We start from the raw sequence: 25,869 nt of genomic DNA, 5'->3' as shown, positions 1-25,869 counted from the left end.
TTAAGCAATGGTTTAAGAAATTTCACTGCAAACTATAAAAGGAATCTGGGTTTAAATAGAACACAGCAGTGTTGGATTAAGTGTAGGAAACACTAGTGTAAGGTGTCTATGGAACAAATCTCCTTCAACGTTCACATTGACCAAAGTTGATGACTACAGGCATTTGTCTCAGTCACCTGATTGTGTTTAGGGAAAAAAAGCTGCTAAATACACTGAGATTGCTCCACATTGTTAGTTAGTTAGCTCTGGATGTCTGAGGGTTCTGTCAAATTTGGGGTGAACAAAAAACATGTTCTCTCGTTAGCAGATGTCTGCGCTGTCACTTGTCATGAAAATGTCCAGAGTTAGGGTTCAAGCTTCCTCTTCAATCACCATTGATCATTAATTGTGACCACAATAGATTTGTCACATGATCCCCATAAACAACCTGCTTTTATAGAAATCATTGTGACACAAATATTTAGTTTCTTGTTTCACAATGTGCATGAACTGAAAATCTTTAGTTTCGTGTTTATAAAGTATCGAAAAGAATACATTTATTCCAATGTATGAACTACACTTCTTGTAAAAAAAAAAAAAAGAAGCTGATTGGAAATGCATTCAAAAAAAGCTCCTGCCATGATCTTCCTTCTGTGAACACACACACACACACACACACACACACACACACACACACACACACACACACACACACACACACACCATTAATACAAAGGATTGCTGCAGCTTTTGGATTTTCACTCTTTGTTGGAATTAATATGTACAGTTGCATAAAAGTCATTCCAGTTTTTTGCCTTTAAATCTACGATACCTTTCTTGTTCAAATGGTTTACTGACATAGTAAAGAAGTAGCCGGGGAACAAAGTAAGTATGAGCAAGAATAGTTTACGGGCACTTTATCAAATAAAGAGGATTTCACCGTCTGCAGTTTGTGGGAAAAAAAGGTGCCACATTAAAACAAATCAGTAGATCCACAAATTATGGATACAGACTGGTTTCAGCTATAGTGGTAGAGGTACACTTCATGCACTTAAAAACATACAGTTCAAAGGCATGCATTAGAGTGCATTGGTGCACACTTGGGCATCTTTTATTTAACATGGTTATGCCATTGTGATTTTTTTTGCTATATAAATATGCTCAAAACTATCATATATTTGAGATATATTTGACCTATATGCTTGATATCCAGCTAAAAACTTGAAAATATATATTTTTAAATCAGTAACTTTGCAAATTTAGAGAAAATGTTTTTGGAAAACAAATGAATCACGTTTTAAACACGGTTTGAATAATTAACGCTGGCAGACAGACATTTATGAAGCGCAGACATGCTTACCGTGTGAAAGAACCGCGGATGTCTTGGAGCAGAGAAACACGCTGTATTGTTGCTTTTCTCTTTTGCATAAGCAACGCCCGACTGTCAAAAACGCTCTGTGCGGGTAGCAACTTTGCTACCCAAAGTCGCACGTCCAGACATCAACCGGTCTTCCCACCGGCCGGCTGGACCCTCAGCTGGGATCTGCAGCACAACCTCGCACTGGCCACTGGGGCACGGCAAAACTTGTAAGTCCTAGTTTTGGTCTTCACTGCTCCCAGAGAATTAACAATTAAAGAGAGGGATCCAACACGAAACTCAAATCAAACGATTCAGTCGGAATTGTCCACAACCACACTCAGTTTCACAAATAAAAAACTTGCACCAACCGTACTGTTCATAGACACAGGAGGGAAAACTGAAAACATCCCAGAAACTGAAATTGTAATCAATTAATCACACGAAAGCCGCCTCTACGTCATTTTGCAAAGTTCCAGAGCCTTTATACACAGCATATGTCAAGCAGACTCATAAATCATATGTAGCCTTAGAATTAAACATCTACAGTTTAAAGAAACACACAGGTCAGTGCCTCGCTATTGTCTCTAAACATTAAGATCCATAAAAAATCAGCTTTATCAGCAGAGCATATAAGACCAGCATTCACAACAGACCTCTGCCAGATCTTCTGCTAACTCACGACCCACCTGGCAGTCGCACTTCCTGAGCTAAACTACTCACATCTCCGCCTGGACGCTGGTTCTGTCATCTGGTTGCTTCCTTTCCATCATCGGACTACACCTGCCTGCCTCCCTGCCAAGTCCCTCACTCAAAGTATATTCTGGATCCTCTCTGGACACTCCTCACCCGGAACCCCTTGGACACCCCCTCCTTGCATGACACTGTAACCTGCAATGCGTAAGCCCTAACCTCCATAGTCTAATCCTGCAGCTGTGATTCACTAGACTGCCACTGACTACTTGTCTCCTCTCATTATAGTGACTGCGTACCTCCATCCAAGCCGCTGCCCCTTTTTCCATTCCCAGGATCCATCCATGAAATCTTGCACCTAGTCATAGCACTCAGAGTTTCATGTTCACAGTTTGGCCTCATAGTTCTCAGTTCATAGCTTCCACAGTTCATAGCATTCATAGTTTCCTGCTTTGTACGTTAACTAGGCACTGTAAATAAAGCACTGTGTTCACGCCCGTTTTGCCTCCCCCGGTGTCTGCATGAGTCCACACCCACAGCCTGGCCCTCTCAGCCGTAACAGGAGCACGCTCTCATTTCACAAGTTGGCCTACATTTTCCAGAAAGACAGAAAGTCAGCGCAGTTAAAACCTGTAAAAATACTGAATCAAGAAAAAGGTTTCACACCATGTTTCATCAAGTTAAAAACAAATCCAGCAAAGCTGCTTTTAACACAAACATTTATCTTTCAGATCAGTGTCTAAAAAGCATCATTAAAAAATATGATCCTGCATTTACAAAAGTATCTCCTGTTTGTATAAATTCACACTGAAAACCAAAATACACAGCGGTTGACAAACAAAATTAAATAATGTATTGCACGTCTATGTTTTAAATATGGTATCGAAAGTCAATGCGTATATTGTCTAAACAATTTGAAATTTAGACGGTCAAATACACAAACTAACGAACGTGGTCGCAGGTGTCAGGCTTAACCCCAAGGAAAGAGTTTGTTGGCTCTTATCAGCCTTTATGCCTGTTCCCACCCATCCTCAAAGACTCCATCTCCCCCATTTCTCGAGATACACGGCGTCATAGGCACAAACCTTGGGGTATGTTTTGGGAAGCTGCAAGTTCAGCTTAACTAACCCATGAAAATCTGCTTGTAAAACACGCAATTTGCATTTCAGGGCGCCTGTCTAGAAACAAAGTCTTTCTATAAGGCTTATCCATGTTGTTAGGATAAAACAAAAAGATGAATTCACACTGAATTATCACTTAAAACAATCCGCAGGGCCAGCTCTGTTCTAGGATGCCCTCTGGACCCTGTGGAGGTGATGAGTGACAGGAGAATGGTGACTAAGCTGTCATCCCTGTTGGACAACATCTCCCACCCCATGGAGGAGACTGACAGCACTGAGCAGCTCCTTCAGTGGCAGGCTGCGGAGCCCACGGTGTGGGACGGAGAGACTCCGCAGGTCTTTCCTCCCCACTGCTGTCAGACTCCACAACAAAGACTTTTGCAGCTGATCAAACCCACACATGTGCAATAAGACTAAGTGCAATACTGTTTTCTGACAAAGTTGTATTTTTACTCAGTTGTATATAGCATTTTTATTCTATGTTTTATCATGTTGTATATTTTATTCCATTCTGTGCAGTTGTGTACAGTATATTATTCTCATTGTATTCCAGTGTTCTCTAATTTTTGCGTCATAACTTTGCACTGTCCACTTTCTGCTGTGACAAAACAAATTTCCCACGTGTGGGACTAATAAAGGTTATCTTATCTTATCTTATACTGTATAACCAAATAACCCATCATAACCAAATAAGGACATGCTTACTGTGTATATTTTCCAATTACTGTGCAGCCGAGAGAAAGAAATAAGTCAAAAACACAGAACCTGAATAGTAAAAATGTCTTTGGCTGCTTACCGGGCTGCTCTGAACGACAACCTGAAAAGAAAAACCGAGACAAACACGTGCATTTGTGAGAAAGCGAATAGATGAAATTATTTATTCAAACAATCTCACAAAATGATCTCACTACACTGCAACTTCTAAAATAATTCTGAGCTCACAATTTTTCTCACTGACTAATTAATACTGTTATACTTTAGTTTAATGTTTGTTATCACAGTACATGCACAATTTATCATATCAATACTGATAACAGACAAATAAGAAAACAGAGAAGATGGTTAAAGTAAACTCATTGGTGCCGTTTCTTTGTAATACAGGTTTGAGGGATGATCAGATGTGACATATGCAGTTACTCTTGCTGAACTGCGAAAAAAAAACAACTGTCATGACAAAGAAAACTAACAAAGATAGAACATGAAATATCTGCACTTTATAAAATAGAGAAACTGACTGAACAGAGCACAAAATGTTCATATCAAATAAGTGTGAAAAGGAAACAGTCCAGTGGCTGATTTTGTTTGATTACATTTTAATAATAGACATGACTCTGAATGCCTTTAATGCTAAATGGACTCTTTCCTTGTATCCAGGTGAAACATTTCATTTAGAATAGTCACATTTGTACCTCTAATTAATCTCACACTTCGTCCACCCCTGATATAACCTGAGCAATGAGAAAATATCTGAAAAAAATAAAACATTTTTCTTACGTTTGCATAAGGAAATGATCACCACAGTGAAAGCGCACGCAAACTGTTGGAGAGCCATCGTTATCTAAATAATATGATCAGCTCCGCCCACTTCTACAAGTTATCAGGGCCTCATCAAACAATCCAGTCAGACTTGTTGCTCTTTGTGGTTTTTGTTGAGAACAGAGATACATGTATTTACTAAAATCTTGTGTAATGTTTAAACCAAATTCTCCACCCAACTCCTTAACAGACTGTAACTGACCTCATCAGTTTTTCTTTTCTCCTCTAAGGACGTTATGTGTTTAGTAGCATTCTGTCTGTGTTCGTTATGCACACTTTAAGAGAAAGAAGACACCTTTTAACACTGCTTTGTTCTATAATTTGGGTTCATTTTGTTTTTCAAAGGACTCAAAGCAGACACACATGAACAGTTTTAATGAAAACTGGCACAACAAACAAAAGTATTAATATCGCAAACTTCACTTAGTCACAAAGTCCAAACTACTCTGCTCTTTATGGTTTGGAGATAAGCTCTTGCAGACTTACCTCACAGTCACAAGTATTTTTATTCCTTTTTTATGCCTAAAGATGAATAAAAATACTTCAAATTGAGGTTGTCATAATGCATGCATGACAGGGTTAATCATTGATCATTTAATCATTTTCAAATTTTGTGTGACGGTAAATACCAATAACATCTCGAGCTGATTTAAATCGGATTAAGGTCAAAGTGAACGTCACACTGAATGTGAAAAGCATTAAAAACTTTATTGCTCTAGTTGAAACTTCCAAATGCTTAGCCAAAACTAGGTACGCAGCCAAACTAGGTAGTCACCGCCTAGCTCTTGACCTTGATCTTCACTGTTACCACCCAAGGTCAAAGTTGACGTTGGAAAAAACATTTCAAGAAACCGTATTGATCGTGCCCGGAGAGAGCTGTACAACACAAGCCATGACTACAGCCCTTTGCCATTTGGGGGTAGTTGCACGTCCCAAGTGCTCTCGTTACCAATGCTTTCCAGGTCTCGTGAACTTTCTTTCTTATTGAATGCATACAATGGTTACTAATTGTTACTAATACTTTTGTATGATCACTCACGTGGGGTTTTGTAAAAATGAGTAAAGTGCAAAACTGAAAACTGCTGCCAACACATTTCTGGCATAGACTGCTCTGGGAGCTTTCAAACTGCTTCCATTTGAATGTTTTAAGATTATAACACTTTATAGTCATCACACAATATTAAGAATTAGGAAGGTATTATTAAATCCACAAGCCATATTCTATAAAGCCTTACTCCTCCCTAGTGTGCGATTTATAAACCCCACTATAGATGTTTATTCTTGGCTTAATTTATGAAGTCAAACAAAGTGATTAACAAAGTATTTTCATGCACACACACACTTTAATGGGAAAACAGTTTTTAGCTGAGCTTTTATACATCAGGTTCAAGAGGTTTGCAGGGCAGGTGATGAAAGAGGGACTTAAGGAAGCAGAGATGGGGAGAGAGAGAGCAGGCGACAGAGGAGGTGCAGAAATTTAAAAAGGAGAGACAGAAGAAGGCGACAGAGGAGGTGTAGTACTTGGTCAAGAGAAAGGAGGAGGTGACAGTGGGTCAGATGACCAAAGAAAGGGAGAGCACGGAGAAAGGCTGCACAGGAGGCATGGATGACCAGGTAACAGACATAAAAAACGGCAAAATAATTGTGCACGCAAGCACACTGTTACGGCCCTAACTGGGCCTCCTGATACTGCCCTTGTGTGGGCGTGGTGTTTTTCTCCGCCTCCTCCTCTTTTGCTCCACCCCCCGTCTCTCTTTTGCTCTTCTCTCTCCCCAGGACACAGCTGCTGCTCATTGGACTCATTTACCACCTGGGCCCAGTCAGCAATCACCTCTCGGAGGTCATATAAGCTGGGGATGAGCTGTGAGCAGGGGGTGGGGTGTTCTCTGGTGTCTCTGCGTTGTGTGTGTGGTTAGCCTGCTCAAAGTGTGGAGTTGTGGAAACAGCATAGCTGCTTTGCGTGAGTAGTGTGGGCTTGTGGGCCTTGGCAGCAGTAAAGCCAGCTGCTGTTAGTGACAGGGTGAGCTTGTGGGCCCCTGGAAGTACCTCCTCGTGGTGTGGAGTTTTTGTTTGGTTGTTGTGTTCTTTGTTGTTGCAACCCTTTTTCTCTTTTTCCAAGTGTTATTGGTAAAACGGCGTTGCCGGCTCTTTATGTTAAGATGATCTATAATAAAGACTATTTTATTTACTGAAAACACTGGTCTGTTTTCCTTTCATTCTGTTCTGGACTCATTTGTTACTGGTCCCCTCACTCACATGCCTAGACCCTTTCGGGGGGAACGTAACACACACACTGTCAGAACACTGAACTGATCTGTATTTGGTTCGTGTGGTTTCCTCACAGAGGGTCATACGGTGAGGGCAACACTCAGGCAAATGGACATGTGAGAATGCAAGGATATATTAATAGATTTCTTTTTAATTTAACAATGTCAATAATGTTGTTAATGTGTGCAATACAATCATTTAAGATATAGTTATTTGAGAGAGTGACAAGTTTTCTTGTCATGTTTACCACGGGGACTTGAGCCCCATGTCAGGAACCAGTCAAATACAGATGACAGAGACAGAGAAGGATTTGATGTTTCAGACATCATCGTCTGCACAAAGCCTGCGCATCCTGATCCTAAGTTTATAGTAGTGCAGAAGCGAGCTAAAAGTGTGTTGTCTTTTAAACAAAAGTGGTTCACAACTTTTCCTTGGTTGCATTACAGTGCCACTTTAGGGGTGCTGTGTTTTCACTGTGCTCTCTTCAGGTTCTCAGGACATGCAGAAAGTCAGGTACATTTCCATGCCATGAACATCTTTGCTCAAAAAGGGAACACTGTAGCTTCAAAACTTTCTTCAGCTGCTGCCAGACAACAGGAGGAACCAAGGTATGGATTATCAAAGATTGCAGCCTCCATCAAATACTTAGCTCAGCAAGGTTTAGCTCTACCAGGTCATGTAGGTATAGTTTATTGGTGTCAATACAGTAATGCAAATGATTGAATATATAAATAAATAAGCAGAGTCACCATGTGGTATTTTTGCCATCTGGCAATAATTTCCTTAGGGATAAATAAAGTTGAGCACAAAGTTATGCCTATGCTCAATTTTGAGATTTTGTCATAAGAAGTGGTGGCCATAACAACTCATCTCAAAAAAATTGGAGACATGGTCTTTGTACTACTGTGTCAGTTATAACAAGCATTTCTGAGTTTGGGATTTTTCTTTTTTTTCTTTATTTGAATATTTTGTTCTGGTTTCTGTTTAATTTTTTATATTTGTTTGCTTTAGAGTGTAATTCCTCCCTCAGTCTTCCTTCCTCTTGTATCAAGTCTTGTTGTATTACGTTTATTCATGTGTCTATGGGTTTTTCCCATTTACCTTTTGCACTTCCTAGTTCCCTTTGTGAGGTATTCATTTATTTTTGTAGAGGCTAAGGCTAGGCTTGAAGCCACTGAGGTGTTCGTTGGTGGGAGTGATGCAATGTCACTGGTATGAATGAACTTATTAGACTTGATACAGTCCAATAACTCCAGCCTTACTCATCTTGTCCTTTAGATTCTTTATTTCCATGATTTAACATAGCAGCGCAGCAAACTGTTTGCCTCCTTACGATCAATAACACACCTGCAGCTAATTGTGTGTGTCCACCTTAAATAACTTACCATAAACATAACATACAGAGAAACTCAAAAGGTGACCTCTAGTGGCATACATAAGGCATCCCTGAGATCACCTCACATAAGTTCAGTTGGCCTAGACTCTAGTGCAACGTGTGCTGTAAAGTGGTGAAAAATGCTACATTACAAAGGCTCCAGTAGTTTCTTCAGCAGACCACAAGGTGGGGCTCTCTGTCCATTTTAAAAACATTACATAGAAATGGTGAGTTTTATATTCTGGGTTCAAATATAGTCAAACAAACTGGGGGAAAAATAATTAATGCACTTTATCAGCACACATCTAAGGTCCTGACTGATAGTGAGGATGATGGCATTTATGAGGAGGTCAAACTGATCACTTTCCTGTGTGGAGAGAAAAGAAATAAACCTTTTTGGGGAAACAAGAGCAAAAGTTGTCTGTCTCATGGCTTCAGCTGGACCAGGATTCCAGAGGTTTTGAACCTGAGTTTTATTTATTTAACTACTTAACTATTAACTGCTATTAACTTGGTACCAGGTGAGTTAAAGAGACACTTGGAACCCAAACAGCTCGTCTGAATAGAAACTTTCTGTACAAATCCCAAAAGTTGATTCTGTTCACGTGGACGTAGCGTTTTCAGTACGAGAAACGTTTCATTACTCATCCAAGTGACTTCTTCGGTCTCAGCTGACTGCAGGTTTCCACAACCTTACAAACAGTACTTTTGCACAATGACTGAAACCAGCACCACTGACGAACAATGAGCTGTGAGGTTAGTTTTCTGATTAATATGCAAATTCTCATGACCATTGATCAACAACCACTGATCAAAGCCAATTGATCAAATACTATTGATCATTGATCAATGACCATTAATCATTGGCTATAAGTACCATTCACAGAGAGTTGGGGAATGGCTGCAATCACAGCATTGTATGATGGCGAAAGATGGACCCTTAGGCCCCCTCTTCGATTCAGAGATGGTCTTTCCCTTTTCACGTAAATGGCCTCCTTGACTCCGCGCTGTCCAGGATGTGTACATCCTCATCCTTGAAAGATTGTCCACTGGCCTGTAGGTGTAAACAGACTGCAGAGTCCTGGCCTGACGAGTTGGCTCTTCTGTGTTGTGCCATCAGCTTCGCTAGAGGTTGTTTGGTTTCCCCGATGTATAAATCATGACAATCCTTGTGGTACTTAACAGCGTACACTATGTTACTCTGTTTGTGGACCCGATCCTTTGCGTAGACTAGCTTTTGGCGCAGCATGTTTTGGAGTTTGAAAGCTACAGAGAAGCAGTGTTTAGAAAAAATGCGTCTCAACTGTTCTGATACTCCTGGCACATACAGGATCACTAAGGGATACTCCTTATATGTCAGTATTGGAACAGCTGAGACATATTTTGTCTAACACAGAATCCACTTTTTGGGATTTCCTTACCTGGATGATTGAGCATGCATCAAGAGATTTATTGTACAAAGCTCATGGTCTGAACCATAGACAACAATAGTGCATGTTTTACTGCGTGAACGTGTCTGATAGGTTGATAATAAATTATATGCTTGCTGAGGCCATATTGCAAATAGGGGTCATACCCAAAAGTGCCTCTATCGTTTTTCATTTCATTTCTGTTCTTTTTTTTTCTGCAGTAAGACTGAAGAATTTGTTTTATATATGTAATGAGACCTGCTATGGTTCGGAGATGGTGGCACTAACAAAAAACTAGGAGATCGAGCTGGAAGTGGCAGAGCTGATAAGTTGCTGATATTTTTATGATGCGTGTGCTTTGGGGACAAAAGTTTGGAAACCGTCTTTTTTTCTCTTCCCTTTGTGTTTGCCCCCCAACCATTTGCGACGGATGGCTGCCTCTTCCTGAGCTGTTTCTACCAGTGATTTCTTCCCAACTGCCTTTCACTCAGGCCCATTCAGATAAAAAGCTAATTTGGATGAAATGGTAGCTTTTGTGTATCAGTTACTGTTACACCTCCTCACTACAGTAGATTGTGTATTGACTCAGTGATCTAATGAGTTGATAAAACAATGTGGCTCTTTTAACACTTGACACTCTTTCCTTCCTTGCACGTTTTAAAAAACAACTTTTCTACAACATTTCTCCATGTACATTTGTAAGTTTCTTCCCGATATTATATAACATAAAAAAGAAACACAAAAAACTCTGTAATTGTATCTATTAGAAGTTTTCCCCCAAGACAATTTACCAGAATCTGAATATTTTATTAATCCCAGAGGAAATTAATTGGTCACAGTTGCTCAAAGGCAGTAAGAACAGTACGGATAAGTTACAGTAATTCATTAAATACACTGGAAAATAGTCCTAGTAGTAAATATAACTTATTATAGAAATATCCAGATATAATACAGCACAAACTGTTTATGTTTCAACATGTGATGCTCAGTGTGGGGGATAATTTTGCTGACTGTCGGATGATTTTTAATATAAAACTCACGCTTTGCATATAAGTTATTATTATTGTTATTTTGATGACCGAGTTGTCGAACTTATTGGCGAACCAAATTTGGGTAAACGACAGTTCTTCACTCGACTGCTCTTCCTGGCACCGACGGTGCCAGCCTTAAAGCGGCTGCGCTCTTAAACCGGAAACTACCTCCTTTGGGTTTCAAAATAAAAACCATGGGCTTCGACGTCGCGTAAAAATAAAAACTTTAACGCCATATAAAAACAATAAAAAATGTAAAATGTATGCATTTAATATTCGAGTATAATCTTAAAACGTGTCGGACTGTAAAAGCGCCAATTAATTTATACGACGTTTTTTTTTAATTAAAAGACTTAAAGGTGGACGTAGCTAATTTTCGCTTACTTGACGACGGCTTACCGTTTGCGCTTTAAGTGCCAAAACGACAAATGCAAACAGTTGTTATCGCTACGTTTCACCAGCGTGAGTGTCCAAGCAGGGGACACTTTGCCGAGACCTTCTTAAATGTACATATTGCGTCACAAAACCTCAGTGTTGGGGTGTCGGTGGATGACGCAGGGTTTTCTCAGTTAAGTTTACACAGGATAGTGTTGACATAAGCAGCTCCCGCAGAAGAAGACGACGGTGGGGCAAATAATCCGAGTCACAAGACTTCTTCTCCTTCTTCAGTGAGCCGCACGACTGCTTTCTTCCCTCCCAGGTAAAGTACGGATTCATTCGGCTTTTTCTTTCATTATTGATGAAGCAAGGCGCAAAGCACATTTCGGTTAAAAGCAGCAGCGCTGATGAAAGTTAGCCGTACGGTTACACCGTGTCGGCTTGTTTGACAGCTCGGTCCTCGTCACGAGGAAAGAGGCTAATCCGCTGTTCCTGGGACCGCGCTGTGTTTTTCGCTGCTCTTGTGGCTTTTAGCCCCGAAGCCGCAGGCATGTAGCAGAAAGAGAAGTGCAAAAAAAGCGGAAATGGTTGCGAAAACTTCACCGTAAACACAGATGTGCTGTCATTAACTCTGCAGCCGCTGTTTGGTATGAAGCGGGTGAGGAGGACAGAGAGCAGCTGTTGTCGGTGCCCGTGTCTCAACAGTAAAACAGTTAGCAGGGGGGGTCTTTGACTTCTTACCTGTGCGCTACTATGTCTAACTTTTGGACGAGTTTACGTGGTAAACATGCAGCCGACAGAGAGAGAGGTAACTAAAGCGGAAAAGCGGATACCTACCGTGGGGCTAGTAGAAGTTAACCCTCCCTCTCTTCTTTGTTTCCCCCTACTTTCCCCCATTAAAAGGCTCTGAAGGGATGGAAAACCCCGGGTACTGCTCCGGGAGCTTTGACGGCCTTCAACATCCCAGCGATGACGATGATGACGAGATGGTGGACATCGCAGGAGCCACGCTGGACTTCTCGACCACGGACGACGTCCCTCCGCTCAGCTCAGGTGGGGCTCCTGCTGCTGGTCTTTCCAACGCCTGGTTTCAGTGCTAAGCTTTTTAAAGTTCATAAACCATTTCAACTAAACTCTTATCAGGGAGTTGTGAGGCAGCTTCAAAGCACAAGTCATGTAACTTGCTTCAGCTAACTCTGGCATTAAAAGTCCCCCTCAAAGTAAATAAATACAAAAAAAGAGTTTAAATTCAAGAATCCCTTTCAGCCTGTTTCCTGCACGACTTCTTTCTTCTGACAAATGGGGGGCGGGTGTGCATGGTGATTTTAGATTGATATTTTATTAAATACATTCAAGTACTCTGGAATTATTATGGGACAAGAGGGCTCATTTTGCCTGATTGGAGGCAACGTTTTCTGCAAGCAGTTGCAGTCTGACTTGGACTGACTGCAGTCACTCAGAGAGATTGTTGGAGGTTTGCGAAGAATTGCTGTATAACCTCTAAACGCCACAGAGTCTTTGTCAATGAGCGCAACTCGGGGAGACTACACTCACCTCGCTTTGTTCTGGTTATATTCCTAAAGAACAGGAGAGGTTGCTGAGGGCATTTCTGTCTGTGTAGACGGCAACAGATATGTGATTTTGGAGGATTTGTCACAGTTGATTGTTGCACTATCAGAAACAGACTGCATGTAATTGCCAGCTTGAACTCATTCAATCACAGACTGATAGCAGACTGATTCCGTCTCACTTTAATGACAGGGTTAGTCAACCATCTCATTTTGCAGCAAAAACATAACTGAAGTGACACAAAGGCAGGAAGTGTGTGGCAAAATGTTAAAAACTGCAGTAATATCGCATCGTGAGTGAAAGATTGTGTATTGTGGGGTATCTCGGTGATTTCCACCTTTCCTATCAACGTAACATGTATATAATAATTATGAAGTGTGGGGCATGCAGTTAAACACAGCAGTGTAAACCGGTTGCTGCTGTTTCACAGCTAAGGTGACTCTGGGATTGAGTCACCTTAGCTGTAAGCTTGTCTGAAAACGCTACGTGCTATACATGCTCCCAGTGACTTGTTTTACTAATTAATATTAGACTACACGGCTAGTTTAAAAGTAAAACAACAATCAAAGTGTGATGGACAAGGTTAAAAACTGATGTATTTTTGTCCCCTGCTGGAGATAAAAGGAATAGACCTGAAGCTAGCAAATGTCTATCACAGATCACACATAGTTTACATCTTTTTGACAGTCTTTTCTTATACAGCTAATAACAGGAAGGAGAATGTTTGCCAAGAAAGAGGTCTTAGTCAGAATTAGAAGAAGGTCACGAGTTTTGTAATCAAATTATTTCACTGAGTTGTATTAATCATAACCGTCATGGTCAGAACTAACAGGAAAATATGCAGACTTCTGTCACATAATGTAAGACTGACTTTTACTGTATGTAGACAGTTTGTGCATAGGTGTGTAATTACTTGTAGTTTCAGGCCCATTTCAAATTCTGAAACCGTCATTTGCTTGTATATTATAAACAGTCATTTGCTTTTTGATTGCACAATGATATCATTACATTTCCTGTGTCTACACAGGACTCTACGTACTCTAGTACGTGAGGAATTGGGCTGTCACTCAGTAGCAGCCTGGCTGTTTGAATGTAGTAGGATTAAATGACACTTCCTTTTGCAACTTGATAGTTTAGAGAGCCTGGCAACTGATTTTATTTTCTACCCCCGAAAAAAGTTGCACTGCAGATGCTAATGTGGCTAAACTGCTGTCTGGAAGTGTTTGCGTACTCTGTGATTAGTGTCTGTTAGTGCTCTCAAACACTGATAAGGTATCAGTAGTTTGTGTGTGTGTGTGTCTGCGCATGGCGCATGCTTTGTGAGTCACCTGAATAAACAGTTACCTGGAAACGTACAGATTTATTGTGTTATATATATATATATATATATATATATATATATATATGTATATATATGTGTGTGTGTGTGTGTGTATGGCTCACCCTCTGGCTGTAAATAAGCCAATTAACTGAGATAAGAGCTTTACAGTGTTTGAGAATACAGTGGAAGGTTTGATAATTTGGTTACTTTAAGAAAATATGCAAAAATCATGTCTGGGTTTTTATTTTTAAGAATTGCTGCCAATTTAAGAGGATGAGTTGGAGGGTGAAGCAGGTCAGAATAAAAGAGCTGTGCTTCCACTCAGTTCAATTCAATTGTATAGCATGGCTGTGCGATATGACCAAGATCTTATATCCTGATATAAGACGTCTATCGTCGAAATGCGATATAAATCATAAACATTTAACATTTTCTGTAAATTCTGTGACTCTCGGGCAACTCGCCTCGTGTGAAGTGTTTCCAGCTGCGCATCGTGTACCTGGAGTCGAGTGTTTTAACCGATGCATGAAGCTATACATTTTTAGACATAAGTTGTAACGGCCGGCATTTTCTTTGTGAGTATTTATTACACAGTGGGGAAAAGCCTGTTCTAACGTTCGAGTCTAAGGTTTATTTTTTAGCACCTAATGACTCTTTGTTTCTTCTCATCTGTAAGCACTGCATACTCTTTCACTTGATTCAGTTTATTTTGAAAAGTCTCAACAGGATCTTGAGATTTATTGTGAAAGGTTTATGTGGAGCCACACGATGGTTTTACCGTCGTTGTTGCTAATGACAACACACAAAAACAATCGCCTGTCCGTCAGTAGTGTGGTTATATTAAACATAAGAGAAAGAGAGAACTTTAAGAAATTAATATAGCCACTACAGTGACCATCAAAACAATGAAAAAATATTGCCGTAAACAGTTTATTTTGCAACAACACAAAACAAACGATAGCGTAAAATGAAACGTTTTTGTATCGTCATCCGATATATATCGTTACATCGAACAGCCCTACATGGAATCACAACAGCAAGTAAGGTAAAGACCACAGAATAATACAGAGAAAGCCCTAACCACATAAACACCCCTCTATGAGCAAGCCCTTCCAACAGTGGGGAGGAAAAGCTCCCTTTTAAGAGGAAGAAAACTCCAGCACAACCAGGCTCGGAGAGGGGCAGCCATCAGCCATGACTGGTTGCAGGTGAAGGGAGGAGGATTTAATTTGGAGACGGGACCTCTTTGACCTCACTATTTATTCTTTTTATTTCAGTAAATTTTATTTTATTTTATGTTTGAACAAAAAAGTAAATGAACACGAACGCTGACCTATGATACTGAAGCCTCCGACATGGTGGCCTGTTAATAGCTAAAACTTTATGCCGTTCTCAGTTGTACAATAGTTTTTAAAAACACACCTCAAATATTCACACAAATCAAAGTCTAACTGAAATAATGGTCACATGAAGTTAAACAATAACAGTCCCATTACTCTTTGTCCTAAGAAAAAAATCACATACAAAATATTAAATCAAACAACTAAACATAAGCAAAAGTAGACATGCATGGAAGGACATTTTTAAAGAGAGTATAAGACCTCAGTGCAAAATGCACAAATTAAATGGACTAAAGAGGATGTTTGCAAATTCCTTTAATCAGAAACAAGACTGCCTGGTTACTAATGATGTCATGCTTTCAGCATGCAGTGGACACATTTTTCTTTTTTAAATTCTTGCTTTGTCACCATCAGACCTTATCACCCCACTCCCTGCATGCTTATTTGGCCAATTAGAGCTGAGATCCAACAGAGGAATTGAGTGAATGGAGTCATTTATTACACAGCTTTGTTAGTTTTTTTTTTTTTATTGCTTTTTGTTTGTTTTGTTTGTTTGTTTTTTTGCCACTTGCAATGTTATAACATAGTTGCTGTTATTAATTGACAATCCTGTGAAACTCCTGCTAGTGTATTACGGTTAATTTGTCCTATTGAGAAGTTTGAATCTTCCTCAAGGGATTTGTGTTCTTCCAGAACTTACTGACCTGTAAGGAGCCTTCCTTTCTTCATCTAAAGAGAAGAGCATTGTATCTTACCCACAGACACTCTCTTAGTAGTTTTCATGCTGCCACCCTGAGAGCCTGAGCGTGTTTATCCTTACCACTTCCTTTTCCTCATCACTGACTCTACCTGCAGGTTAAGCAGCAAACATTTTTCCAGCTCGCTTCCGTGCAGCAGAGTCGGATATAGCTCAGATCGTTCTGTTGTCAACTTGACATACCCTAAAATAAAATTTCAGACAAATTGGCCGAGTGTACCTGTTGCCAGGGCAAATAAAGGCGAAGGCAGTGTCAGCAGTGTGCGTTATTAATCTTCCTGGTTACTACTGATGTCACAGTGACATCACCAGTTTAAGCAGAACAATAAAACGGTGCCAACAATAGGTCTGCAGATGAGATAAAGATTTGCTCTCAGTGGATATACTGCCTGCTGCTCCTGCTGTTGAGCTGTGTGTTTCACTGTCAGCTCTTTGAAGCCAGAGAAATATTTTTCTTTTTTGTTTTTAGCTTTTTTTTTTTTTTTTATTACACAATGGTTTATGAAAGAAGATCATTGCTCATAAAAGAGAGAGTAGAATAAAGGAGAACCAGAAGTTGAGTTTCATGCAGGTTTCAGACTAATTATAATTATGTGCCTGGCTCCAGGGAACTCAGGAAACATCAGCTAAAACTCTTGGGTTAATATCATCCAAGTGGAAAACTCGCGTAAAGAAAGCTAATTTAAACTGAGTTACTGTGGTAAGTGTGAACCTAATAAAATAGCAATGTATGCTTTGACCAGCGTTATTATCGGTCAAGGAAAATTGTGTATAAGCCATGTGTCTCGTACACAGTGGCATCCACCATGAGTTAGGTAACAACTGGGTTACCCTTAAGAGTGAGTGATCCAACTCTGAACTTAAACTGTCCCACTCTCAGACCCTGATAAATGACAACTCGTCTTTCTTTATGTTTCCTGCCATTTTAATGTTTCAGCTCAAACTTCCTTCTTTTTGTTACTTTCCGTGGTGAAGCTTGGCAGTAGAAAGTGTTTGTGTCATTCCTAACCGGTCGTTAGCGAGCACTTGAACCTGTTACCAAGCAGGCTCGTTTATATCCTTGTGTAACCTGTTTCCCATGGACTCATTAGCCTGCGGTGTTTGAAGAGGAAAGTTTGGGTTGGGGAGGCACTGCTAGTCCAAATACTGACATCAAAGTGTTCTGAACCTTCTGTCAAACACTTCTGTGCAGTGAAGGTTGTCCTTTATGTCCTGTATAGGTAGGGAACTCCAGGCCTTAAGGGCCGGTTTCCTGCAGGTTTTAGATGTGTCCTTGATCCAAAACAGCGGATTTAAATCACAACCTCCTCAACATGCCTTGAAGTTCTGTAGAGGCCTGTAATCATTTGACTCAGGGTGATATCTAAAACACGCAGGACACGGCCCTTGAGGCCTGGAGTTCTCCACCCCTGCGGTATATGGCTCTTCTTAGTCCTCGTGGCAGTGTAGACTGTGTTCATCAAAAGAAACAACACTTTCCCCTTGAAATCCTTTAATCCCCCAATGGAAGTGAACATGTTGCTGCTTCTCCCAGCTCTTTGCTTTCCTCCATGTCTCCTGAGTACAGTAACAAGTGAATTTATCAAATTGCGTGATTTGCTTAGACCGTGCAGGCACACATAGAAAAAAAAAATGTAAATGTATAAGAGAAAAAAAATTCTGTGAGAATATAAATTAATACATTTTAGAGATGTCTGGCACAACTTCACCTACTTCCAAGTTGAGTGGAGAAAGATAAAATAAACTGGTGAGATGGAAACTCCAGAAACACCAGGGAACAACTTCATTAAGACGCCGACATGTTTCAGCTTGTGGCCTTCACCGAGGTCATTGCAAAACACCAAACAGTTTGTGTTTCTTCTATGGTCACATTTCTCTGAAGGAGAAAACTTTTTTTACTTAATGAACATCCGTTTAAGAGCTTTTTTGTATATATTACAAAAAAATCTGTCTTGAACATCCACCTGGCAGACCTACTGTGTCTGGAATTGGAAATGCAACTGAGAGAATATCAGGTTTTGTAGAGTTTCATATTAACAACTTGAACTAGGTCCTATTTTCTGCTTCAAAGAACTTCCACCTATTAACCCTCATAATTATGTGTACCTTAGATATTGAATCTTTGTATACAAACACTGATCATGAACCAGGCCTAGAGTCACTGGAACATTTTCTTCACACTAGGTCTACAAAATCACCGTCTAATATGATGAATTTTTACTTTGAAAGGGATCCGTTACCAATTTACTGGAGTTTGTAGAATTTTTTTAAATGGACACTGTGTAGGTTTGTTATACTCTTGATCATAGTACTAAAAAAATAACTTTCTTGACTTAAGAGTAACCAAAAAAATGACAAATATCTGTCCACCTCTCTTTATTCCAAACCTACTGATCGGAATACATTATTTCATGCTGGAATACAATAAAAAATAAAAATAATTTAAAGACTCTACAAATGGCAAGATTATTGATGTAAAAGTCCTTATTACCTGCAAAAATAACATTTTGGTCCACATGATAGAGCCTCCATGCAACAAAATATATCAAGGAGAAACCTCCCGTCCTCTGAAAGAACAAATGAACAAACACGGATGTTCTATTAAGAGGAATGATTTAACCAGCCCTGGTACAAGCCATTGTAATAAAAAAAACATTGTAGCTCGCCTTTATTCTTTGTAGGCATTGGAAGCTATTGAGGCATTCCGGATATTCCATTTAAAGAGTGTATTAACGGGTATGAATAAGGATCTATCTGTTAATGAGTTTCTGTGGTTCACTAGATTTTTGTTTTTATATGTCTAGAAAAAAATGGTAATGTAAAGAAATTCATTTTTACATTTCCTGTGATTGTCGTCTAATTTGAACTAGTTTGTGGTTTTTTGCACATCTGGGAATGAACCACTTTAAGATGTATAAGGTGACATCCCTTTTAAATCTGTAATGGTTCAGTCAAGAGCTTAGTTGAACTTTGGTTCAAGCATTCAAGCATCATCAGCTTGAATGCTTGGTCAGCCTATTTGCGTGTTAATGGGTGATTAGTTGGTTTTATTTTTTTCTCTGGAGTATACTTTTTTTTTTTTTTTTTAAGTTAAACACAAACTGTTTGGTGTTTTGTAATGACCACGATCAAGGACACAAGCTCAACAGCGTTGGTCTGTTGATAAAGTTGTTCCCTGGTGTTTTAAGTGTTGCTGGACCTTTCATCTCACATAATTTCAGAATATTGAAATTTTGTCTTTCATTTAAATATACTTACAGTTGAAATCTAGGAATTTAATTTGTTTTCTTTTTTACCAAAGTTTTTCATGTCCTTATAATGGCTTTGATATTAGTCCTCCATCATTTATTTACCATTTCCTTTCCTTTTTCTTCATTTATTTATTTATTTATTCTAAAATTGTGTGAATTGATATCGATTATCCACAATAACCTTCTCCACTGTAATTATAATCCCACGTGTTTCTGAAAATATCTTGGGTGTGCCAGCTGCCCACTGTTGACACCGCCTTGACCCTTATCTTTGCTGTATTAGAATAGAATTCAACTTTATTGTCATTGCACATGCACAGGTACAGGGCAACAAAATGCAGTTTACATCCATCCAGAAGTGCTTTTAGCCATGATATAGATATATTACAATATATATTAGCAATAATATAGATATGTGAGTATATTACAGAAATGGGTCTATTACGGTATGTAATATGTACACGGTATGAAGTATGTTATGAATATGCTATAACTATAAGTATGTACAGGCTATGAACAGGATATAAATATGAAAAAAACCCAACTATACAGAGTATGAAATAAAGAACTATACAGAAATGGGAGCTATGCAAGTTGTAAACAGTTATAGAATTAAAATGATCGTATGATTATTTACACAGAACTATACAGTAGTGCAGTTAAGAGGCTATATAAAGTGCTAGTGGTTGTGAGTGGTGGTTCAGTCCATGTTATTATTGTGTTTGAGGGTACAGTTGTCCATTTTGTGTGTGTGTGTGTATGTTCAGTCCATGTGTTAACGTGGGTCAGATGTCAGGAGGCAGAGTTCAGGAGTCTGACAGCTGTGGGGAAGAAGCTGTTCCGGTACCTGGTGGTCTTAGTCCGGAGGCTCCTCTAGCGCCTCCCAGAGGGCAGGAGGGTGAAGAGTCCATGTGATGGGTGACTGGGGTCTCTGATGATTTTCCCAGCCCTTTTCAGACACCGCTTCCTGTAGTATTAGCAAAACTGGAACAAAAGGAGAGACGATTGAAGAACTACAGCCTTGAAATGATGCATCTAGTTGCTTCAGCTCCTTTTATTATGTAGACATGTAGTTAATAAATGTGCATCTGAACTCTAACAGTTTGAAAGGATTTCCAAAGATATGATGGAAAAGTGAAAAGCACTATTTTTGCTCAGAGAGACAGCTAAAGTTTTTAAAAGTGTTTCAAATGACTCTTTGTGGTCCTGTGGGAAAAAAAAAGTACTACTGGTGTAGTTAGTTTGTACCTTTAGCAGCAATATGTCAAAGTAATCCATTTCTGTGTGTTAGCCCTTTCTTCTTTACAGTGTTTCTTCAGTTCATTGGGGTTTGTGTTCCTTTGCTTTATCACTTGTGCTGCTGTTGTTATCCAAAGTGCTTTCATTGCAGCTCAAATTGACTGCCAGTCCTGCTGCATCAGGCACTGAACTGTCTTATCACACCATAACTATGAAAACAGGCTATAATGATTGACAGGGACTTGGCTGCCTGTCACATGTTACAGTGATAACTATGAAGTACTAAAATGGACCAAATGAATAAATGGTTTATTAAATAAATTAATATACCATTATACAATACAACAAGTACTTTAAAATACTTTTTGCATGAATTAGCACACTAGTTTGCCTGCCAAATTAAGTTTTTCTGTTTTTATTATTAGTGTTCTTTTTAAAATGTTTATTTATGTATGTAGGTATTAATCTATTTATGTTGATGAATTTTTTTAAAATTCACATTAGTTTCACCAAAGTAATTTCTGTTTTTTCTTTTGGATTTACTTTATAAGTGAACTAAGCGTGGAGTGGGATTACCTTTTGTAAGTAAATGTGTAAATAAGACTTATGCAAATGAAAGCGCTTATTTTCATAATGAAGCAGAAATGCATTCAAGAAAGTTACAAAACCTGATGAGGTTTTCTATAGTGGGTCAAGTAAAGGTCATCTGGGGATACTTAAATGTTAAAACAGCTGCCACTTTGTTACAGCTTTACCTCTATAATAGTAAAAAGTCCTCTTCAAACCACGAACAGAGCCAGAGATTTGCTGAGCTTACTCATTCTTCCTTTTACTTCCTTTTACTGCAGTAACCGCTTGCACATTCATATACGTTCAGGTCCACCCCCATACAGTTTGAAGCATATAATAAAGAACATTGCCTTTAATAAAATCTGAATTAAAATGTCTTCTGTTTTTAAAAAAAAAAACAACAACCTAGAATCGTGTCAATTAGTAACTGCCTAGATTTACCACTTCAAAGTTTTCAGTTACGTTTTGCTGACTTGTTGATGTTAGTTCCTCCTTTTCTGTAATGTCTGGGTCTGGGCCACTTTTCTGCAAAGCTGCCTGTCAGTAATTTTCCAGCAGGACTATTGCATCACATCCTCATATTTAAAGGTTCTTTCAAAATATGATCTTCTACATATAAGGAAAAAAATCAAATCAGCCACAGACACATATTCCTAATTGATTTATTTTTCCCCAGACCTGGTAAATATGACTTTTAGATCTCTAGCTTCGTAAAGTAATGACAGCCCACTATGTTAGTGTGTTGCAGAGTTTGTTTGTCAGTCATCAAAACGTCACAGGGGTCACATGAGACGCCATTTCCCATAGAGACAAGACCTGAAGAGTTCAAGGTTCAGAGCCTTACCGGAGCCCTGCCCTTTTTCTTTCTGTGTGTGTGTGTGTGTGTGTGTGTGTGTGTGTGTGTGCGCGCTGTGATGATCAGTCTGGTTGGTTCCCTCAGGACGCACACTCGAACACACAGCGAGTGCTGAACTCAGCATGACATCCCTTGCTGGAAACCAGCAGTGTTGCTCTGGTGGAGTCTTCGTGTTGTTAACCCAGTTTCTGGGAAGCATTGGATGTTTTCTTTGGCTTTTGGTATGGATGTGTAGCCGGGATGCTAGTGTGTTTCTTTGCTCTTCGATGGAACATGTTTGGCTCAGTGCTTTGAAGGTTGTCTTTGTAACGTGTGCATTTGTTTTTTTTTTTTTGTTTTTTTTTAGAGTGGCTGAGTGGTCAGCATACCTTTTTAGAGATATCCATTTCCATTTGGTTGTGAACCATATATCCATTTTCACCAGGGATGCACCAGTTAGAAACCTGGGTGTTCGTTTTGCTGAAGCTTTTTCTTTGGAGGGACATTGGAGCGTTTTTCACTTGAGGAACATTTCAAAACATAGATCCATCGGGTCAACAAGTGAACTCGAGATGATAATACATGCTTTTGTCTCTACAAGACTTGACTACTGTAACAGCCTGTTTACCTATCTAAACAAAAAAAGGTCTAGCTCGACTTTGTCTGTACATACATACATCTGGACATTCAACAGTGGCAACAGGTGTGATGAAGTCCAAATTTAAGTTTTGGCTCAAATATTGTTTTCAGCTAATAGCTTTTTTTTGCCTGTCAAGCTACTTTTTCATAGAGTCAGCTAAAGATGTTATTTAAAATATATAATTTTTGCCTAGTCTGTTATAGGGTTGGGCGATTGGAGGAATATATCGACTATCAACGATATCATCGATAGTTTTTAAAAGGGCAATTTATTTATTTATTTGCCCATGAGTAAGTTTGCTAATAATGATAGAGCTAATAGAAGCTGTCAACAGGGGGAAAAAAAATGCTTTTTTAATAGCACCCTCTTTCATCTGCGAGTAAATGCACCCTCGTCAGAGTGCGCCCAAATGCTTGTTGATGGAGCTGCAGAAGCTGGTGATAGCCTAGCACAGCGGTCCCCAACCTTTTATGCGCCACGGACCGGTTTATGCACGACAATATTTTCACGGACCGGCCTTTAAGGTGTCACGGACGCTGAAAACCGATAAAAACCCTGAAAACCATACATTTCACACCTGACCCTCAACTCTCGCGGCCCGGTACCAAACGACTCACGTACCGGTCCGAGGCCCGGGGGTTGGGGACCGCTGGCCTAGCATACTCAGCCAGATGGTGGACGCGTATATGCCCATGTAAGTTAGTCGTGTTTGAGTACTTTTCTCGCACTATACATCTGCACAAGCGGCACACCGCTTTGATTACATCCTTAGGTTTACCTCTTTCATCTGGTTTAAAGCCAAAGAAATCCCAACTTGGCAACTTTACATGTTTTTAGTGCTGTCAGCGTTAACGCGACATCATCACGACAATGCGATTACCAATTAACGCATCTGGAGCGTAGACTGAGTCAAAATCCCTGAAACATCTCTGTCAATGCATTTCGGGCAGTTTATCCAAAGTTCCAGATGGGTTGAGCGCTTTAAAAATTTTAATCGTGATGACCGCGTTTAAGCCCCGTTAACGCTGACAGGGGTTTTTTTGGGGGGGGGATTTGTTCGGCCGTGTTTGAACTTCTTCTGTGTGGTAAACCCGCAAATCAGTCCGTGCATGATTACATTGTTCCGCCCATCAAAAAGTCTGTCTCGACTGTCGGACTGATGATGGCCAGCTGGAAAATTTTTACATATCGCCCAACCCTAGTGTGTTATGTGTAGACACAACAATGGTCTGGACTGGACTGCAAATGAGTAAAAAAAGCAAACAAATGTCCAAAGAAAAAATCGGAAAGACCTTTAGAAAGCCTGAATTTTCAGTGTGGTTGAACCATATCTACTGTAAATACTGTGTATCTCATAGAAATGTGATGGCTGTGTGTAGCAGTGAGATAACTGAATTCTCCTGAGTTCACAGCATTGTTGGCATCACTCGCTTTTAGTTCAGCGTCTCTTAATAGGGTTAAAGTGCAGTTAAAGTCCACGGTTAAGGCTATAAAAGTGTTAACTGGTAGTAATTCATTCGTTCGTTTAGTCGACTTTTATCCCCCCTTTTTAAAAGCACCCCGTCTGAGGTAGAAAAGAGCTTTTTAAATTTCAAATTTCTTTCACGGCTTTTGTTTTGCCTGTAGGTCAGCGGTGCTTATCAGAGCACGAGCTGTTCGGCAATTGATATTCAAGAGGACTGCGTTCACAGAATGAATGGAGAGTAAATGTAACTCACAGCCTGACCCTGTTTCACAGCACTGTGTACCACACAACCTTTCTTCCTGTCAGCTATCAGGGTCCCGCAGCATTCAGGAGGTGAAAGATCTTGTAAACACACGTGATCTCATTTTTACGCAGTAATCTGCCTTCGTCAAGCAGCTACAGCTCACAAACCTTTAAAAACAGCTCAGCAAGTCATTAAAGACTTCCCAGGCAGATTAGCCAGTCATTCACTTCCTTCAACAGCCTTCGGGGCGCTCTGTTGGAGTCCAAAGGAGGGACTGTGGGCAGTTTTCAGTCTGAGTCGTAGCACCGATTGTGGATTTTAAGTTTTGGGAGTTTGAGGGGGGGCTGAGGAGAGATGCACTGGGAGTTCTGGACTAAGAAGCTGGATGAGGAGGATTTGATTGAGAATGGTGAGTTTGTGTCACTGAGAGTGTTTTCCTTTCAGCTCAGATTTTCTTTTTCTTTTCACTGCCAATGTACTCTGCTCTCACGCTGTCATAAACAAGAAGTGTGCTTTAACAGAGCCGAGAGTTAAATAGTTTCAGCACAATCACTGCAACTACTCGGCAGTCATGTTCAGTGTTTTATCTACTGTCTTCTTTTATACACCAACTGTTTAAATTTGCACTAAATCTTAAAACCTCGACTTTGCTTTGCTTTGTTTTTCTGCTGACATCTTGAACTTTATGGCACCAGAGTTTAATTATTAAGACCATTTACGACCCATCATGCAGTGAGTCATGTGGTTGGCGTGCTGGTGTGTATGTCACTGTAATTGATACAAGACGCAGTCCAAACAATGGTCATGTCTCGGTGTGTGACTGTTTAAGGTCTTTTACACTCAGTCTGAATAAGTGTGTTTGTATTATTGGGTGTCTCTGTCACTTTCATGCCTTCTTTTGGTCTGTTTGAATATCGCGTGTTTCGTCAGTTTTTGGTAATCAGGATCAAGATAGGATTGGATAAATTAGGACGTTTCTGTTTTACAGCATCCAAAACGTACAAAAGTACAACATGTACAATAATGGCTTAAACGAAGCAGAGTAAATGTGTAGTGCAATAAAATAACACAAACTACAAAATGACAAAAATGTCAATAAAATAAAAACTACACAGCACAAAGGCACTCGATTAAATACAAAAAATAAGGTAACTAAAATGTAAATAAAATGCAATAAAACACTTTATCATTACAGAAATTGATATGAAAATCTATAAAAATGTAAATAAAATGTTAAATAATAAAAATGCATTTTAGATGGATGAAAATTTGAATATAAAACAGCATGACTGTCAAATCTAAATAAAATGGATATGGATCTCAAGGAAAAATAAATAAAAATATAAATAAAATATTAAGTAAAGATAAAAAAATATATAAAATTGTTGAAATCTAAATAAAATACAGTAAATGCAGTAAATAATTAAATATGATAGCTATTGTATGTTGAATAACTTATCTAAAAAGCTAAATGTAATACAACACAGGCGT

At 39.4% G+C, this 25,869-nt stretch overlaps 1 protein-coding gene across 3 annotated transcripts in view; it reads left to right on the top strand.

Moving 5' to 3' along the window:
- Positions 1-11,220: 11,220 nt before the first annotated feature.
- The window catches only part of clcn5b (chloride channel, voltage-sensitive 5b), a 44,666-nt gene continuing 30,017 nt past the window's right edge, over positions 11,221-25,869 (top strand). The window contains exons 1-2 of one of the 3 annotated variants that reach the window (XM_026162601.2): positions 11,221-11,469; positions 12,051-12,200. In XM_026162601.2, coding sequence (XP_026018386.1) covers positions 12,062-12,200 — 139 coding nt within the window. In that variant the 5' untranslated portion in view covers positions 11,221-11,469; positions 12,051-12,061. Of the gene's footprint in view, positions 11,470-11,501; positions 11,956-12,050; positions 12,201-24,510; positions 24,788-25,869 lie in introns of those variants that run through there. The other 2 variants (XM_026162599.2, XM_080292020.1) reach the window with 2 other exon arrangements.

This window comes from Astatotilapia calliptera, chromosome 3 (assembly GCF_964374335.1).
Source record: "Astatotilapia calliptera chromosome 3, fAstCal68.1, whole genome shotgun sequence".
NCBI classification, from domain to species: Eukaryota; Metazoa; Chordata; class Actinopteri; order Cichliformes; family Cichlidae; genus Astatotilapia; species Astatotilapia calliptera.
The sequence above is the reverse complement of the archived record's forward strand: the minus strand, read 5'-3'. Positions and strand labels throughout refer to the sequence as shown.